This window comes from Gracilinanus agilis, chromosome 6 (genome assembly GCF_016433145.1).
Source record: "Gracilinanus agilis isolate LMUSP501 chromosome 6, AgileGrace, whole genome shotgun sequence".
In the NCBI taxonomy this organism is placed as follows: domain Eukaryota; kingdom Metazoa; phylum Chordata; class Mammalia; order Didelphimorphia; family Didelphidae; genus Gracilinanus; species Gracilinanus agilis.
Genome location: NC_058135.1, coordinates 118,901,857 through 118,920,885, shown reverse-complemented (window position 1 = coordinate 118,920,885; position 19,029 = coordinate 118,901,857). Strand labels below are relative to the sequence as shown.

General features: G+C 37.8%; 1 protein-coding gene across 1 annotated transcript in view; it reads left to right on the top strand.

Annotated features, from left to right (window-relative positions):
• The window catches only part of FHDC1 (FH2 domain containing 1), a 47,582-nt gene that overhangs the window by 12,380 nt on the left and 16,173 nt on the right, over positions 1-19,029 (top strand). The window contains exons 2-6 of the mRNA XM_044681289.1: positions 2,013-2,074; positions 2,863-2,965; positions 13,508-13,593; positions 13,696-13,796; positions 18,898-18,968. Of these exons, the coding sequence (XP_044537224.1) occupies positions 2,013-2,074; positions 2,863-2,965; positions 13,508-13,593; positions 13,696-13,796; positions 18,898-18,968 (423 nt within the window). The remainder of the gene's footprint in view (positions 1-2,012; positions 2,075-2,862; positions 2,966-13,507; positions 13,594-13,695; positions 13,797-18,897; positions 18,969-19,029) is intronic.

Below are 19,029 nucleotides of genomic sequence, written 5' to 3'. Positions count from 1 at the left end.
GGACACTTCCTAGCTGGGGGACCCTGGCCAAGTCACTTAACCCTCATTGCCTAGCCCTTACCACCCTTCTGCCTTAGAACCAATATACAGTATTTTTTTCTTTACTTACAATTTAATTAGAACATAGAATTTACTTAGAACTTTTAATTAGAACATAGCATTGGTTCTAAGGCAGAAGGTAAGGGTTTTAAATAATAAAAAAAAAAGTCCTGGTCTACATAATCCCCAGAATTTATGGTCATATGATCCTAAATTCCCATCCTTACCTCCCTTATAATATGATCTTTCTTTGTGACAGAGTATTAAGTTTATTTTTGAAATTCTCCTTTCTCATTCTTTCTCTCCTTCCCCCGCTTCCCTTCTTGAATATTGAAGCCAAACCAAAAGTACTTGGTGGGAGTACTGCTGAGGAGTCTGCCTGCTCCCTTAGCATCTGGAGTTGGTTTTTATGACTAGTGAATGGTAGTGATAGAATGAACTCTATCCCTTGGGTTTGCAAATCAAGAGATTCTTTATTGCCTGTCATCAAAGTCCCCTTCCCCAAATTCAGTCTTGCAGAATATTAACCTTCTAGAAAAAAAAGTGATATGCTTGGGGTTACAGTGGTTTTGTATATTCTTAGAGAACTACGGAAGGTCACAGATAGAGCCAGGAAACTTGAGTTTGAAATTGAATTCTCTTTTGTTCAGAATGAATAACATTCATTTGAATAGAAAAGGGTTAAAACAATACTCTTTTAAAAAATATATTTTAATTTTTTTACCAATTACATGTTATGACAAATTTCCACACAAATTTTCTTAATTTATAGATCAACCTGATCTCCCTCTTTCCCTTCCTTTCCCTTCGTCCCACTGTTGGCAGGTGATTCCATTTGGGTTGTACGTGTATCATCCTACAAACATTTCCATATTGTTCATTTTTGTAAGAGAATAATCATATAAAACCCAAACCCCAAAACATAAACCTAAATAAACTAAAGTGAAAAATTGCAATTGTCTACATTCTGACTTCCAACAGTTCTTTCTCTGGAGGTGGGTAACATTCTTTCCTTCAGAATGGTCCTTAAAACAACATTCCTATTTGGAGCGAGTTTCCACTTTATTAAAAAGGAAATGAAAAAAAATTGCCCTTTAAATTTATCTTCCTTCCCTTCTCCTGGATATTTACTTGTAGGGAAATGAATGACCTCCCAAAAGTTCAATTCTGCCTGTTTTCCAATCTGATTAACCTTATCTAATTAATTACTTATGGTGATGCATTTGAATGCAAACCAGTGACTCTACTTCCAAGGAAAAATGTGGAGAAATGAAGAAGTTAAGCACCCTGGAAAGCTGTAGTATTTCAAAATATTTCTATCTCGGGGAGACATACAAAACAGGCAGCCACTGAAGTCTGCATTTTGACAATACAGCAGAGTATCTGAAGAAAGAAATCGGTGTTTGCATTTAATGCTGTGTGGGTTATATTATTCCTAACCTTTTGAGAACTTCCCCAGTGACAAATGTGTTTGACTTTGAGATGCTTCTCCCTTTCCCCCTCCCTAAGTGTGCTATTGGGCAAATATTTAGTTTTTAAATGAAAGCAAATTTAATTTAACTGTTTAAGGGGGGAAAGAGGGCCAGAATGGAGGATTTCATGATAGTCCTTGGAATACTTAGAGATTTCCTTCACCATCCAGCTCTTTGACCACTGAGCTTTAGAAACCTCCACTATTAGATTTAAGTCTCCCAGTTCAAGCCTTACTATCACATATCCTCAGACATCTGTTCCTGAATTGTGGCTATTAATAGTGGGTGGACCATATTGATTCCAAGAAAAGATTGCTTCCCCCTCCTTTTTTAAAGAAATGGATAATCCTTCATATTGTAGAAGAAGGATGTCCAGCTTATCAATCCTCAAACCTGGGTGTTGATAGCAGTTCTCTGAAAAACTGATTTTATGTTTGCAAGGTTTTATTTCCTTTCTTTTTTTGCTGATGTTCTAATAGTCTTGTGGATTTCCCCCCCTAGGTTTCTGTCTTGGATGCAAAACGATGCATGAACATTGGAATATTTCTCAAGCAATTCAAAAAGTAAGATCTTATGTTGGCATAGATTGGATGTTGACTACACTGCTATTATAAAGGAACATTTTAAACCCTAGGTGTGACAGAGAGATTACATTTTAATGAGTGAAAATGCCTTTCCTCTCCCTCAGCTTCTTGCTCCTCTTTTTAAATGGGGTATCTGATAATGCTGCTTGGGCATGTCACCCTCTGTGGTTATAGCCCATGAAAAAATAGGCTAGTGGCTTCAGGTGCAATAAGAAATATGTTGGGCCTCCACTTGGATCACAGTAGGGTGACAGGCATATTTATAGGTAGGTATCCTTGCTTTTTAAGTGCAGGTTGAAACTGGGGAGGCAAAAATTTGTTAAATGCAAGAGAACTCTCTGAAATGAAAATAGGTAGTCTTGAGGCATTTCCTTATCTCTATCACCCTGCCAAAAAAAAAAAATGGGGTAAAGAACACTAAAGAAGTTTTTACTTAATGTTTTTTTTTCACCATAAGAAAAAAAAAAGGTCCATACCAGCTGTTGCTGCTTTGAGATTCCCTGGGTGGCTGGTGGATTGTTTTCTGTGTAAAGGCAACACTGAACATTGCATTAGAAAGAGTCACGCTGTTCCCTGGCAATCAATGCTGCTGTTGGGAACATTTATACAAAATAGCATGTTAAAACGGGGGAAGTTGAGGGCCTTAAGGGGTTTGTGTTTGATTTGAGCTGGGGAGAAGGGTGTTTGTGTCTTTCCTTTTCCCTGGATTGCACCTCTGTTTGGGACTAGCAAACACGAAATAGGATTTGATCCCCTGTCTTTTCAAGGTCTCCCCAGTCCATAGTAGAAGATATCCACCAAGGAAATGGTGAACATTACGGATCAGAAACGTTGCGAGAATTTCTTAAGCTTTTGCCGGAGTCAGAAGAGGTAAATTGGTTTGGGGGAGGGATGGGTTCTGAATTGGGGGCTGATTGCATTCATTCTCTCACCTCTTAGTGCAGTGGAAGTGGGCTTGATATTTTAGGAGTGTCGTTTCTCAATCTGAAGGTCTCTGTTGTGATCACTCCATGGTGAGAGCTACTAGTACATGGGAGCCACCCATTAAGTGCTTGTTGATGATTAGTGCACATGTAGCCTGACAGAAATCCACATTCCTCACCCAGTGAAAGCACAAAATAGTTAAGATCCTGGATCAATTATAGTATGACTCTTAGAATTCCTTTGACAATCTCAAGACTTCACAATTCTACTTTTACCCCCTGGGAATTCTAATTGTTAATTAATATGCACTTAAAATGCCAATTTACCCAAGAAGATAGAAAAAAATATAAAAATAGAGTGGCTCTGGTTCATTGCACTATAATCTCCTTTGCCTCAATTATAATTTATTTTTTAAAGGTAGAGTGTACTTCAATCAGAAAGATGTGGGTTCAAGTCCCACACCTGACATACTGGCTGTGCAAATCAATTACCCTCTTAGTGCCCTAATTAGCTTTCTAAAATTCTTAAGCTCCAGAGAAGTTCAACCTGCGCCGATAAGTCTTCCTAAAGAGTTCCCTGCCTTAGTATAGTCACCAGCCTGATTTCGGTCCCCTCCAATTAAAACACTTTGGAAACTGAAGAAATAAAAGCCCCTCTACAAAATTGGCATGGAGCTATTTGTAAATAATCTACCAACCCAAATTCCTGAAAAGTGAAAAAAAATCAGTGTAACCAATGGTTTAGTGTGAGAAACAAAATGAATTTGATTCATTTTTAGAAGGAAGGTGGGAAGAGAGTAGAGTGAATGGACAAACTTTACGGGGTGGTTAGAAGTCCTATGGCAGAGGCTCAGGGTGATAGAGAAAATCAAACTTTGCGAAATCTTCCCAAATGGTGACACAACCTCTTTGTCTTTTTGTAGTATTAGCTCCAAGTAATTCATTCACAAGCCCATTTATACTTCATGCTGGGATCAGTGCAAAATTCTAGTTTAAAATGCCAAGTTTAAGGACTTAATGAGTAACTTGGCATTTTAAGTGCATCTTAACCCTCTCTGGTTTTCTTTGTACCTTAGAATTCCCAAATGTCAATTAAAGAGTAATTTCCATGGGCTAAGATTAAATAATAAGACTTACTTAATATTTGTCAAGAGTCCCGAGGCTGTAAAAGGAACTCTAAAGGTGTCATTCTGTGATGTGTATGGGGTCTTACATATTCTGTTCTTACTGGTGAGGAACGAATGCAGATTTCTGTTATGATACCTATAATCTCATTAATTCAGACACTCAATTCTCCCATCTTCACTATGTAGCCTTCCCAAGTCTGTTACATGAACTGCTGCTACCACAACTTTCATTCAGAAGTGGATGGCCATTCTGTCTGATCTTCATTTGGCTGGGCCTTGGATGGTAGAATCCAAGACAGACACAATCCATCCCCTTGGCCATACTTGAAGCCTTTCTAATCAGTTAAGAAGGTCTTTCAGAGACCCCTAGATTACTACCACATTTCAGTGGGGAATCAGAGTAAAACTTGAGTGCAGGCACTAGTTTATAGGTATTATTTTGGGCAAAAAATAAAATAGGATTTTTTTTTTATCAATTGAATTCTTCTTTGGGGAAATCAGAGCTTTCTATAGGCTTTTCTCCCATAGTTGTGAGCAAGCAAAGCTATTTCTGCCCTCAAAGAGCCTACATTCTCACAGAGGAAGATGACACATAAAGGAGATCTGGAGGTGGGGTACCAGAACAGTGGCATTGTATGGACATTTTTGGGAAGTGGGGGGAGGCAGAGATAAACAAAAAGAGTCTAAATTATTAAGTCCTGTGTTCAAATGCACTTCTGATAGCGTGGGTATATCTCTCAGTTTTTCTGAGCCTCAGTTTCTAAATCTGCAGAGTCTTAAATGAGATGATGATGTTTATAAAGTACTTTTCTTTTTTTTTTTTTTTTAAACCCTTACCTTCCATCTTGGAATACTGTGTATTGGTTCTAAGGTAGAAGAGTGGTAAGGGTAGACAATGGGGGTTAAGTGACTTGCCCAGGGTCACACAGCTGGGAAGTGTCTGAGGTCAGATTGAACCAGGACCTCCTGTCTCTAGGTCTGGCTCTTAATCCACTGAGCTACCCAGCTTCCCCCTATAAAGTATTTTTCAAACCTTAAAAAGTATATAACTACCAGCTGTTATAATTACTAGAGAGTCTGAAGGTTGCAGAAATTTTAGGGGGGAAGCAAAATGATTGTCAAAACCTTTTTATTTTAAAGATTATTCTTTTCCCCAGAACAGCGTGAGGAGTTTCAGAGTTTGTTTAGAATCTCAGGGTCATTGAATCTTTTAGATTTTGAATTGGCAGGGAACTCAGAAGCCCATTGTCTTATAGGTGTCCAGGAAGTAAAATGACTTTTTCCCAAGGCCACACTGGTAATAAGCATTAGAGACCTGATCTGACTCTGGACCTTTGACTCCAGACTTGAGCCCCATTCTCATTTTAAGTGGTTGGTTAGCCCATCCGAGGCGCTAGGAGCAGGCTCCATAGATGACTCTGAGATCAGCAGCAGCTGTTCACATCGCTTTCCTTGGTGCATCAGCCCTGACAATCTGACAAGCCCTGTCACACTCCTCCTTGTTTACAGTACTTACTGTTGGTTCCAACTCACCACACCCTCTCCTCTCAAACTGGGAGCTTCCTTCATCAGGAACTCCCTGACAGTCAGTCAGTCCCTAGGCTGACTCCCCACACCTCCCCTCCTCTCTTGTCCCCTCCCTAAACAAGCCCAACATTATCTCTTGTTGAAGGGAGTAGCAGTGAAAGGCTGGTGACTGACAGCCTGTGCAAGAACAAGTTTTTGTGGGTGGTGTTAGTGCCTTGTGGCTTGTGGCTCCACAGGACATGAAGCTCATTGTCTCCTTCCTTCTCCTGAGGATTAGGGTCTCTGGGAACTCTCAGTGCCAGGAGAGCTAGGGCAGAGGGTTGTTTTGGGGGAAGGGGGTTAGGGAAGAGCCTAAGGAAGAAGCAGGGTCAAAAAGAGAAGTCGAAGAAGGTATGAGGAACATGTTAGTGATGGAATTTTACTGGAGCATCATTTATTGGAGCAGTGAAATTTGTGATCATTTGTGGAATAAGTAAGAACGAGCTGACAGAGGCAACATGGCATATTGGAGAGGGCATAACTGGATTCAGATCTTGCCTTCCTAGCTGTGACTGCCCGGGCAAGTTGTTTAATTGCTCTGTGACTCAGTTTCTTAATCTGTAAAATGAAAGAGTTGGATTCAGTGGCCTGGAAAGTCCCTTTCCTCATTAAACCTATTGTCCCAAGATTGAATTGTATAAGATTTATGCTACAATTTGTATATCTTCATTTGATCCTTATATTTTATTTTATTTTTTTGAGTAAGAATAAAAATTTAATGATTATATCCATTTATTGCATAGACCAGTATCATAAATAATAAAGAAATAGAGTTCTCCATGGTTGCCGCTAATGACCAGAGACAACCTGGAAGCTGGGTAAGCCAGCTTAACAAATAGAATTTTAGGAACTCATTATTCAACTCTCCCTTGAACATCCCAAGATGTCTTTAATTGGCAAACTGCTAATTGGTGGTCCATAAACTATCCAGCCATCCCCATACTAATATAATGGGGAACATGCACATAGGAAAAGAGCCCTTCTCCCCTTCATTTATTAATCCAATTCTGTTTCAAAAAAAAAAAAAAAAAAAAAAAGGAAAAGAAGAACTTCCTTGAGATTCCTAAGGACCAAGAAAATACAAAAAGCAGTAGTCTGGATGGAATCTTTGACACACACCTCAAACACAAGAAATATACAGTAATTCTCCCTAATATACCAGAAGTGATTTAAGGCCTTTCTCCTCTGGAGCCCTGCCTGATATAAGAATGAATATCGTACATGAAAAATAAGTTTGGAAACTATTTATAAACTCATTATACAATATAGAAGGGGAGCAATTAAGGAGAGAAGAACAAGAACATTTTTGTGTATTCATACACACATCTTTATCTATGCATAGAAATATCTATATATTCATGATGAAATATCATGCAGTTTATTTCAGCTTAAAGAGACAGATATAATACTTATTTTATCTTATATTTAATTTCCCATTTTAACACAAGTACATAATTTATATTTAGATACACATATCTATTCTGATTCCTTACCTTTTTTTTAACTGATTCACCTTAAACTGAATGCCTTTATTAGTTTCCCATTTATCTTGTTTGTACATATCTGTTTTCATCTTGCCTCCTTCAATTGGACTTAGAGCAGAGACTCTTTTCCCTTCATTTGAAATAAATGTTTATTGACTGACTGACTGATCATAGTATGGAAATGAATTTGAGTTCTTGAAGACCATTTGATCCTTTTAGCAACCTAGTAAAGTACTACAGGTGTTCCCAATTTTTAGTTTATTTTTCATACTTATGATTTTATCTCTTCAGGGAGCTCCCAGTTTGGAAACTCCAGCAATGCAGATCTGCAACTATAACTTAAACTCTGAGAGCTGCCTAAAGACGTTGAACATTTAGGCTTGCCCAAGGGCATACAGATAGTACATGTCAGAGTCAGGACTACAAAAACACTTTTTAGTTTTAGTTTTATTCTCAAATTAACAAACCTCAAATAAAAGGAAGCATTTCCATCTACGTAGCAGAACTGAAGAGAGCATTCATTATAGATGGAACTACAGGTCTCTATGATGTATTGCTTTTCTTTTGGGGTATTTACTAAAACCACCTGTATTTTCAAAAAACAATTCTGCCAACCTGGCCTTCTTCCTAATGGTCCTTCTTCTCTTCTTTTCTCTGGTTTTAAAAAAAAAGATACTTCAATGATCCCTTTTTTCTGTCTCAGCTCTGTGCCCCTTCTCTATCTCACCCTAATTCCCCATTTGAAAAGAAAAAGAAAACCCACATCTTTGTGACAAATATACATAGTCCAAATGAAGAGATATTTGAAGGCACATCTGACCCATCTCTTTGAAGAAGTAGGAGGTCTACCAATGTTGCATAGTACACTTTTTCAAAGTTTTTTTCAGTGTATCTATCTATGGTAATGACTTCTTTTTCCCCTCTCTAAAAAATACTGTTTGTCATAGGGGATGGCAATATAAGAAACAACCAAAAAATCAATTAAAAAACTTATTTAAAAAAATCAAATACAGTCAAGCAAAACCCCATATTGGCTGAATCTGAGAATGTATGTAAAATTCTCATCTCAAGGCTATTTTCTGTCAGGAAGTAGAGAGCATACTTCCTTACTAGTCCTTTGGAATGTGTTTCATCATTGCATGGAGTGTCAGAGTTCTCAAGTCTTTCAAAGTTGTTTTTCTTTATGATGGTATCATTGTATAAATTGTTCTACTGCTTCTCACTTTACTCTGAATCAATTCATGCAGGTCTTCTCATTTTTCTCTGAAACCTTGTTGTGGTTTTTTGGAATAGTGTAATAATATTCCCTTACACTCATATGCCACAATTGTCTAGCCATTCCCCAATAGATAGGCTTCCTCCCTTCATTTCTTTGCTATTTCAGAAAGAAACAATGTAAATATTTTTGGGCATATAGGATCTTTTCCTCTTTCTTTGATCTCTTTGGGGCATAGGCTTATTAGTAGGATCAAGTCACATCTCCACCAAAAATGCATAAGTGTCAGAGTAGAGCTTGAGCCCAAGTGTTCTGAACTCCAAGATTGTTCCTCTATTCACTATGCTAGATTCATAGCTTAGGAAACTCAACCTTAGGGAATTTAGATCACCTCTCATAGTCACAGAGCTGGTAGCTGTCAGAGACTGGGATTCAGACTCAATTCTCTCTTTTTTTTTTTGTCTTTTTTTTTTTTAACCCCTTGTACTTCGGTGTATTGTCTCATAGGTGGAAGATTGGTAAGGGTGGGCAATGGGGGTCAAGTGACTTGCCCAGGGTCACACAGCTGGGAAGTGGCTGAGGCCGGCTTTGAACCTAGGACCTCCTGTCTCTAGGCCTGGCTCTCACTCCACTGAGCTACCCAGCTGCCCCTCAATTCTTTTTTGACCTTAACATAGAGGTGTTAAATCAGCACTGACCACTGTCCTTGTTTTTCTATCTGACCTTTGCTATCAGAACACATTGGTATAAGTAATTGGTATGGGATAATTACAATTTTCTCCCTATGCTGGAAAAAATAAGAAAAAAGGTTCTTTTCCTTTAGCCTTTCCCTGGTGAAGAGCTGTGTTTAATTATTTATTTCTCTTTGATCCAGGCTGCTAGTCTTCCCTCAAATGAAGACAGAGTGAGAATGTAGGCATTAGAACATGAAGGATGCATAGGTGGCCTTTGTATCCCACAGAAGGTTTTGTTCTTTAGGGAGAATGGAGGGGCTTGGGCATAACTATGACCCAGGGCAAAATCTAAGATGTATTGCCTTTGATTCCTTTCTTTCACCATAACCCCCTGTTCCTGGTTCCCCGCTTGCTCCATGCTTACCCTGGTTATCATGACTACATGGTCAATATGACTACATAGAGGAAGAAAATCAGGGCTGAGTTGGGAAGCTGATTGTTTACTGTGGTCACCTGGTTTCCTCTTCCCTTCTTTCCTTTTCATGCTCTGTTCCTCCTAGAGCAGTGATTCCCAAAGTGGGTGCCACCGCCCCCTGGTGGGTACTGCAGTGATCCAGGGAGGCGGTGATGGCCACAAGTGCATTTATCTTTCCTATTAATTGCTATTAAAATTTAAAAAAAAATAATAATTTCCAGGGGCTAAGTAATATTTTTTCTGCAAAGGGGGCGGTAGGCCAAAAAAGTTTGAGAACCACTGGACTAGAGGAATGGCAAGGGGAGACTGCAGGATTTGGAGTGTATCTAGTTGGTGGGGAGTGGAAGGAGAGGAGGCATTTCATAGGAGAAGAGGAGAAAGATTCCTTTAGTAAAGGATGCAAGAATCTAGGCTTCCATTTTTCCCTAAACTGAGCAGAGTGAAAAAAAGACTGTGAGTTTGAAGGTATATTTTTGGGGAGCACATCCTATTAAAATTTATGGGCAAAAAAAGCCCCTTTCTCTTAGCTGACATAATGCTTAATGATGTTTAGTGAAAGATTCTTGCTAAGTTATGGGACACGAATGTTATGGAATATTACTGTCCTTTAAGAAATGATGAATATGTAAAATCCAGTGGAATTGCACGTTGGCTATGGGATGGGGGTGGGAGTTGGGGAGGGAAAGAATATGAATCATGTAACCATGGAAAATTTTTCATAATTAATCAATAAAATAACAATAAATTAAAAAATAAAATAAAATGAATCCAGAAATGATGAATAGAATGAATAGGGTGAAGCATGGGATGACTTACATGAACTGATGTAAAACAAAGTTGATGAAACCAGTAAAATCAAATATGAAATGCATGCAAGAACACAACATTTAAATGAATGTTGTGAAATTATAATGATCACACTTGGGCCTCAAAGAAGAGCTATGTTGCCCTACCTTTCCTCCTTCTTTACCTATGAATGTGGGACACTGCCTATATTAAAAAATAATCATGATGAGTCCTTACCTTCTGCCTTAGAATCAATACTAAGTATGGGTTCTAAGGTAGAAGAGCAGTAAGGGCTAGGCAATTGGGATTAAGTGACTTGTCCAGGGTCACATAGCTAGGAAGTGTCTGAGACCACATTTGAACCCAGGACCTTACATCTCCTAGCCTGGCTCTCCATCCATTGAGCCATGTAGGTGTCCCCACTGCATATATTTTCAGAATTTTTCAAGTTATTTTTGCTGAACTGTTTTTCCCCCCCCTCTTTTTTCTTTTTTATTCTCTAATTTAAGGGATGGCTTTCTGGGAGGGAGAGTAAAGAAAGAATATATTGGGAAATGTAGGTGATGTAAAAATAAAAGATAGCAATAAAATTTATTTTTAAAAAGATTTTTGATGGGAGTTAATCATAATTATAGGTTTGTTCCCTGTAAATGTGGTTCACTCCTCTGATTCACACACCTCTCCTATTGCTATAGTGCCTTTTCTTCAGCTGTCCCTGAGATTTTACTAGAATAGGGAACTTCCATTGAGGGAACTCACTCTACCAGCACAGTTCAGCAGCAGCTTGAGAGTTAACCAGAGCCCTGGAACATGAAGTGATTTGCCTGGTGCTTCTTTTATTTATTCATTCGTTTGTTTGTTTGTTTGTTTATTAAATTAAAATTTTTATTTTGAATATTTTCCCATAGTTACATGGTTCATGTTCTTTCCCTCTCCCCCAAACTCCCCTCCCCTCCCCTCCTACCCCCTCCATAGCCAACGCACAATTCCTCTGGGTTTTACATGTATCATCGATTAAGACCTAATTCCATGTTATTGATAGTTGGACTAGAGTTATTGTTTAGTGTCTTCATCCCCAATAATATCCCCATCAGCCCATGTGTTCAAGCAGTTGTTTTTCTTCTGTGTTTCTATTTCCACAGTTCTTCCTCTGAATGTGGCTAGTTTTCTTTCTCAGAAGTCCCTCAGCCTTGCTCGGGATCCTTGTATTGCTGCTAGTAGAGAAGGCTGTTATGTTCAGTTGTACCACAGTGTTATCAGTCTCTGTGTATAATGTTCTCTTGGTTTTGCTCCTTTCACTCTGCATTCCTGGAGGTCATTCCAGTTCACATGGACTTCCTCCAGTTCTTTATTCCTTTGAGCACAGTAGTATTACATCACCAACAGATACCACAATATGTTCAGCCATTCCCCAAATGAAGGACATCCCCTCATTTTTCAATTTTTTGCCACCACAAAGAGCGTGGCTATAAGTATTTTTGTGCAAGTCTTTTTCCTTATTATCTCTTTGGGGTATAAACCCAGCAGTGCTATGTCTTTATGTCTTTTAAAGCCCTTTGGGCATAGTTCCAAATTGCCATCCAGAATGGTAGGATCAATTCACAACTCCACCAACAATGCATTAATGTCCCAATTTTTTGCCTGGTGCGTCTGACTTATGTATCAAGAAGCTGTGGTTCATCCAACAAAGATGCCCAAGCTGTGTCTCATTTTTTGACATGGAGGTGGCCTAGGTAAATGAGGTTAAGAAAGAGGTGTTAGAAAAGAGAGGTAGATATACAGAACACATTGGTGGCTGGTCATGGGAGTCTTGTAGATGTCCCATGTGCCTATGTAGGATCAGAGATGGATTTTGTATTGACAGGATTAAGAAACAGAACTATACAGAAAATTACTCTTTTTTTCCTGGCAATTAAGTGCTCAGGAGGAAATTCACCTTTTAGCTGACTGCAGGGGAAAAAAAAAAGGTCTTTTCTTTCTTATATAAATTAACATGCATCTGGCTCAATTTAGGGTATAAATTTCATTTATTGTTCCAGAGAAATAGTTAGCTTGAATTTTTTCCAAATACTAAATCTGTATTATGTGTTAGTCTTTATTTCAAACCTTTAAAAGACAAATTATGCTGATACTCATTAGCTCCCAAATGAATTGCTGGGAAGGAGGAGAGAGTAAGAATTTGTAAAGTAGATTTAAAAAACCGAGAGAAGAGAATAATGCTTTGTTGGGACCATGTGATACCATGGATGAACTGTCCATTTTAGTATTATTAAAGTATTATATATACAAGGAAAAGAAAGATTTTTTTTTTTTACATTACACTCACTGTAGCAGAGGTCTTAACTAGTGTTTTTGCCAACAAATCTTAGTGATCTAGTCCACTGATTATATGTTAGGGAATGACACTTCTGTTGTCTAAGAACCCTGTAGCCCATCTCATGCTATTGGAGCATATATCTTCCAGAATGTGCTTTTTTTTTCCTTTTTAGCTAATTCTGGGAAGGAAATTATGAAGATCGTTTCAATTATTAGGTAGAATTTTCCTTTTTTCCCCCTTCATGCTTGCGAACTTCAGACTATGCCAGTCCTTTTCCATAAAACTATTTATTATAGGAATTTGGTAGAATGTAGATGTTATATCTTATCCAAGGATGGTTAGTTCCTAATATGTAAAAAAGTAACATAGTAGAAATTTTATCTGTTGTTGGAATGATTCTTGTCTTTCCTCTTCAAATGGTGATTTGCCTTTTCAGCATATTTCCTTCAGACTCTAGTCATCCTTTATTACGTCAACTCATTTAAATTGGACAGTGATTAAATGGCTACCAAGTGCCAGGCATTGGGGGAGATACTGGTGCTACAAAGACAAAGAGTCCCTACTCTCAAGGAGCTTATATTCTAGTTCCATGTGGCATATTCTAATGGTGCCAGATCCAGATGGTTTGTAGTTTCATGTATTTCTCTTTCAAATCTATAATCATGTGAAAAATAAAATCTGTAGAGGGCAAGTCTGCCCATGAGCATAAAAACTCATCATCCGTACCCATTTCTGCTTCCATAATGCTTTTGCTTAGCTCTTTAAAATTAAAAAAAATTCAGGCAGTGCTCAAGTTTTGATCATAAACTGTAATTTCTCTATTCTCCTCTCATTTGTCTTTTAGGTAAAGAAATTAAAAACATTTAGTGGAGATGCAACCAAGCTGTCTCTGGCAGATTCCTTTATATACCTCCTAATTCAGGTGCCAAAGTAAGGATGGACTAGTTATTCTTTTCATAGTGAATTCTTTGATTGTTGACAGTTTTGTGTAAAGGGGTTTCTTGTCTTTTCTTTGTTGTTGTTGCCTCTTAGTTATTCACTTCGGATTGAAGCCATGGTGCTAAAGAAGGAATTTTTACCTTTGTGTTCTTCTCTGTGGGATGACATGTCCATGTTAAGAGTGGCTACGAAGGGTAAGTGACTAATTCTTTGGTTATGAATGTCTCCTGGTTGAACTTGCACTTACTTAATTTAGTTTATTTTTTACTTATTTTAAACTCTTATCTTTTGTCTTAGAATCAATACTGTGTTTTGGTTCTAGGGCAGAAGAGTAGTAAGGGCTAGGCAAAGAGGGTTAAGTGACTTGCCCTGGGTCACACAGCTAGGAAGTGTCTGAGTTCAGACATATAGTCCTCCTGACTATAGGCCTGGTATGCTAGCCACTGTGCTACCTAACTTCCCCTTAATTCAGCTTTACGAGCACTAATCTCAGTGCCAGGCACTGGGGACAAAGACAAAAATGAAAGAGTGCCTGCCTGCAAAGATCCCCCATTGTTTTAGAGAAATCTTCAATAGCTCAAGAAAGAGCCATGATTTTAGCAGTATGGGTCCTTCCTCCATCTCCAGGATATAGCCCCTCTGTGCCCTGCTAGACTGCTTTATGAATTGCCATTGCCAGAAAAATTCATCTCCTGGTGGCTCACCTTCTGGTGATAAGCTTTTCTGATCCTAGCTAAGTCAACTCTTGGACAATAGATGCGTCATCCATTGCCAGGTCAGTAGTGGAAACGTTTCCAGATTGGGTAGATCAGCGGGACTTGGGCATAGCTTGGGAGCTCAAGGTCACCTCCAAGCTCTGATAAGGAACTGAACTTGAGTGGAAGTTGGATGAAGTCCAAGTGTTGATAATACCCTAAATTTGAAGTGGATAAGGTCATAGGATCTTAGCATTTGAAAGGACTTTAGAGAGCAAATAGTCTGGAGGTTCCTGAACTTGAGCTCTGTGAACTTGATTTTAAGTTCTATTTCAGAATTATTGGCTTCTTTCATAACCCTGTGGTTTTTCTTTTATGCACTTAAAAACATGATTTTCAGAAGAGGTCCATAGGTTTCACCAGAATGCCAGAGGGGTCCATAACACTAAAGAAAACTGCACAATACAAACTTGATCTAGTCCACTCCTCTCATTGTGCAGATTAGGAAATGAAGATGAAGTGCCTTTTCTAAGGGTCCATGAAATATATTTTTTAAGGGTTCTGTTGTTAAAAGTTTTATTGATGCTTTTTGTTTTTTAGATCAACACAGTAATTTCTCTATATATCCTCCCCATCCCTCAATTAAACCTCCCTTATGAAGAAGAAAAACAGATAAGTAAGAACAGTGGAGTCACAGTTGTGACAGCATTTACATCATCTCGTACCTCTGAGCCCTCTCCCCCTTTCCTACATAATCTTTCTTCCTTTACCAAGGAGAGCTCATTACAACCAGACTTCAGTTACCCTTCATTTTTTCCCTTTACATTATTGTAGTTATCATATACAGTCTTTTTCTGGACGATCTTCACTTTTTATTAGTTCACATACTTCACTTTCGGCATATGTCTTTTTTTTTTTTTAGCATGCAGTAGCATTCTTTTACAAAATGGGGGTTCCTTTCAAATATGGGTTAGACTAGATAAGCAATGAGATCCTTTTCAGATGGTTCCTACAAAATTCTGTGATTCTGTCATTTCTATTGGATCTTCTAAATTTAGGACTGAAAGCGACTAGAGGCTTTTTAGCCAACCCTTTTGTTTTACTGGTGAGGAAGCTAAAACCCACAAAGGTTATGTGACTTGTTCAAGGTCAAACAGGTGGCAACCACTTGAGGTAGAATTTGAAACTTCTTGGAGTCAGGAAGGCTTACCTTCCTGAGTTAAGTCTAGCCTCAGACACTTCCTAGTTGTATAACTCTGAGGAAGTCACTTAACTCTGTTTATCTCAGTTTCCTCATCTGTACAATGAACTGGAGAGGGAAATGACAAACTACTCCAATGTCTTTGCAAAGAAAACCCTAAATGGAGCCATAAAGAGTAGGATATGATTGAAAATGACTCAACGACAACCTATAACTCTAGAGTTAGTACTCTACTCATATATGTTACAGTTTGTTATAATGATCTTCATATGTAAGGCATCTACATTTTTGTGACCCCCCCATAAGTCCTGTTTGCTAGGATTACTTACCTAGCTTCTTGGAACCAGTATGTTGGATGAATCTGTCTTTGTCTTTGTCTTTGTCTTTTTTTATTTTTCATTCAGTCATGACCTGCCAGTCATATGGTGGTATGGATAAACCACTGGATTTGGAATCAGGAAGTCCAGAATTTGAATCCTGCCTTAGGCACTTACTAACTGTGTTACCCTTAAGCAAGTCTCTTAGCCTCAGTTTCTTCATCCATGAAATGGAGATAAAAATAGCTTATAGAATTCTTTGGAGGATTAAATGAGATAACATACTGGAAGTAAAGCACTTTGCAAATGTGAAAGTGCTCTATAATTGTTAGCTATTATTTTGTTGACCATGAACTTTTCTACAATTCATCAATGCTGACTAGATTTCCTCTTTGTCACCCTTGAGGTTTTAGTTATTGTTTTATTTGAATTTGGATTTCCTGTTTGTTCACTATTCCCTGTGGCAGAGTTAATTTTTTTAGACCATTTATTTTACTTTTTAGAAGACCAAAAAATAAAAAGATTTTCTTCTCTCCTCATAAAATATCCTTTTCTTCTCTCTTTGCTACAGCAACACATGTAGCAACTTTTGAAGACTTTATAATTTTCATTTTGCTTTAGTTAGAAGAGGTACTTTTCCCCTTTCATGTCTAGTAAGAATGTAGTTTAATATTATTTGCAAATTAGTGGGCATGGTGGAAACATTCCTTATCTGTTTTCTCTTAAAGAACTGGCCTACTTAGATAACATAACATAGGCCAGGATCCAAGTATAATTTAATTGAAAGTAATTCTAGTACTACCAAGCATAGAAGGAGAGAGTACAGATGTCACAATATTAGAGGTGATTTGCCACTCTTCAAATTGAAGCTTTTTTAGCTTTGTACATGCATTCAAATAAATAAAAGACAGACAATTTTTTTATTTTTATAGTGCTCTTCGTCTAACATTTAAGAAGTCATTTTGAAGACATGTGTGGGAGATGGATTGCTTAGGAAAAGGGGTCATTTTGTTGTGGACATGAAATATGTATCTTTTTGTTTTTAAAGAAACCACCATTTTGAAATGAAGGCAGAGTGTTGACAAGGTGGCTATACTGTAAGCATAGTTCTTTGCAAATTATTTGCATGCTTTCTTGGCATGACTGGGGGGGAGAAAAGCTTTTGTGGAGCTCACTGGAAAAACAAAATACCACCTGCTTTTTAGTCCTCCCCATTCTTTTAATCCAGTCTTAAAGTGATTTTGAGAAAGAAGAAAATTAAAGGAATAAAACCTGAAACATAAAGTTTATTGCGAGGACACATAGTCTTTACCCTCAGAACTTAAATCTTAAATGTAATACTAAAAAGGAGGATGTCATCTAACCCAGTTATTTTGCAGTTGAGGAAATGGATTCCTTTTTAAAAAATATCTTTACATTAAAAATTTTTTTAACTTAAACAACAAGTACATTAAGCATTTCAGTACACATGGTAACATAGCAAAAAAGAGGATTGTCCATGAAACTATGACTGTACAACTTTTTTTTTTTAAGTATGTACTTTTAGTATTTAACTTTTAAAGCTAACCTGTTTGTGCTTCTGGCCTTAGTTCTGTGTTTTAAAAAATTACTAAAGCGATTAGTTTTTCTTTTGTGAGTGTCTGGGGAAGAATACTATCTAGTGATTTCACTGTTTCACTTTGGGGAAAAAAAAAGAAAAACAAAATCTTTTAACAAATATATATAATCAAGCAAAATAAATTTTCACATGGATCATTTATGTGTCTTTATTTCTACATCAGAATTCATCATCTCACTTAAGAGATAGCATTCTTTTTTATTTGTCCACTGAAATTATGCCTGGTTATTGCATTGAACAATTCCCAAGTCATACAAAGTTTGTCCTTTGTTTCTGTGTAATTCTTATGGTTCTGCTCATTTTATTCTGCATCAGTTCATACAAGTCATCTCAAGTTTTATACCACTGTCTCTTCCTCATTTCATTACTTTGCAGTAAGGCTCCATTATGTTAATTTACCATAATTCAGCTAGTTCCCTAATGATAGTAACTTTAGTTCCCAGTTCTTTGCTATAATTAAAAGTACTACCACATATGACCCCCTTTTCTCATTATTTGATTTCTTAAGGTAAAAGCTTACACTATTTAGCACTTTTAGAGGTGGGAGGGCAGAGTTCCAAATTGATTTCCAGAAAGGTTAGCCCTTTCTGGCTTCCTTAACAGTGTAACAGGATGGTGCCTGTTTCCCCATAGTCCCTCTAATATTTTTCATTTTCCCGTTTTGGGAGTCATCTTTGATAATCTTATGGACGTGAACCCATAGTTCAGGTAGAATCTCATTGTTATTTTAATTTGCTTTTCTCTAATTATTGAGCTGGAGCAGTTTTGAAATATAGTTTTGTTTAAAAATATATTGTTCCTATACTTCTTGAGAGCTTGCATTTCTTCCTTTGAAAACTGCTGAGTCCCCAAAGAGTTAAGTGGCTTGCCTATTACACTATTCCTGTGTATTCCTGTCTTCAAGAGTTGCTTTAGCAAATACTTCCCTGCCTAGTAGCCAGCCTTCAGGTGATGATTCTGGCTATGCTTTCCTACCTGCATGGGTCCTTCACATGATAAACTCACAGACAATTGCCTGGCATGTACTTGAAACTCCATAGGACCTGTCAGAGCTTGTGTTGCACTGGCACAGCTTTTGAGGACCCAGTGTTATCTTGAAACCATGGCAAGGATCATGAGTATGCCAGGTGAGAATAACACCCGGCCTTTGGTTTGTATTCCTCTTGTACATTGTTTTCTCCTATTTGCAAACTTAGTTCATTGAGCTATTAATAGTGATCTCAAACAAATACTGGCATATTTGCAATTGAAACTAAAGGGCTTGGTAGATGCCTAATAGTGGCTGGGGGTTGAACGTCTAATACTCAGTATAATGCTTTGTTTTGTCTGTTTCTCCTCCGTGCTTTAATCCCCTCCTCCTTTTGTGTTCCTGTACAGTTTCGGTACCAATCTGATAAACATTGAGTAGGGATTAGGATTTAAATGTAAAATTCTTCAAGAGCTTCCTTCTGGTCCTCTTTACAGAGCTGATGTCCTGTGAGGAGTTACATTCTATCCTGCACTTGGTCCTCCAGGCTGGAAATATTATGAATGCGGTAAGGCCACTTCTAAGTGGAAATGGGGCTTTCCCTTGTTGCTGTGGCAGTTTATAGGAGG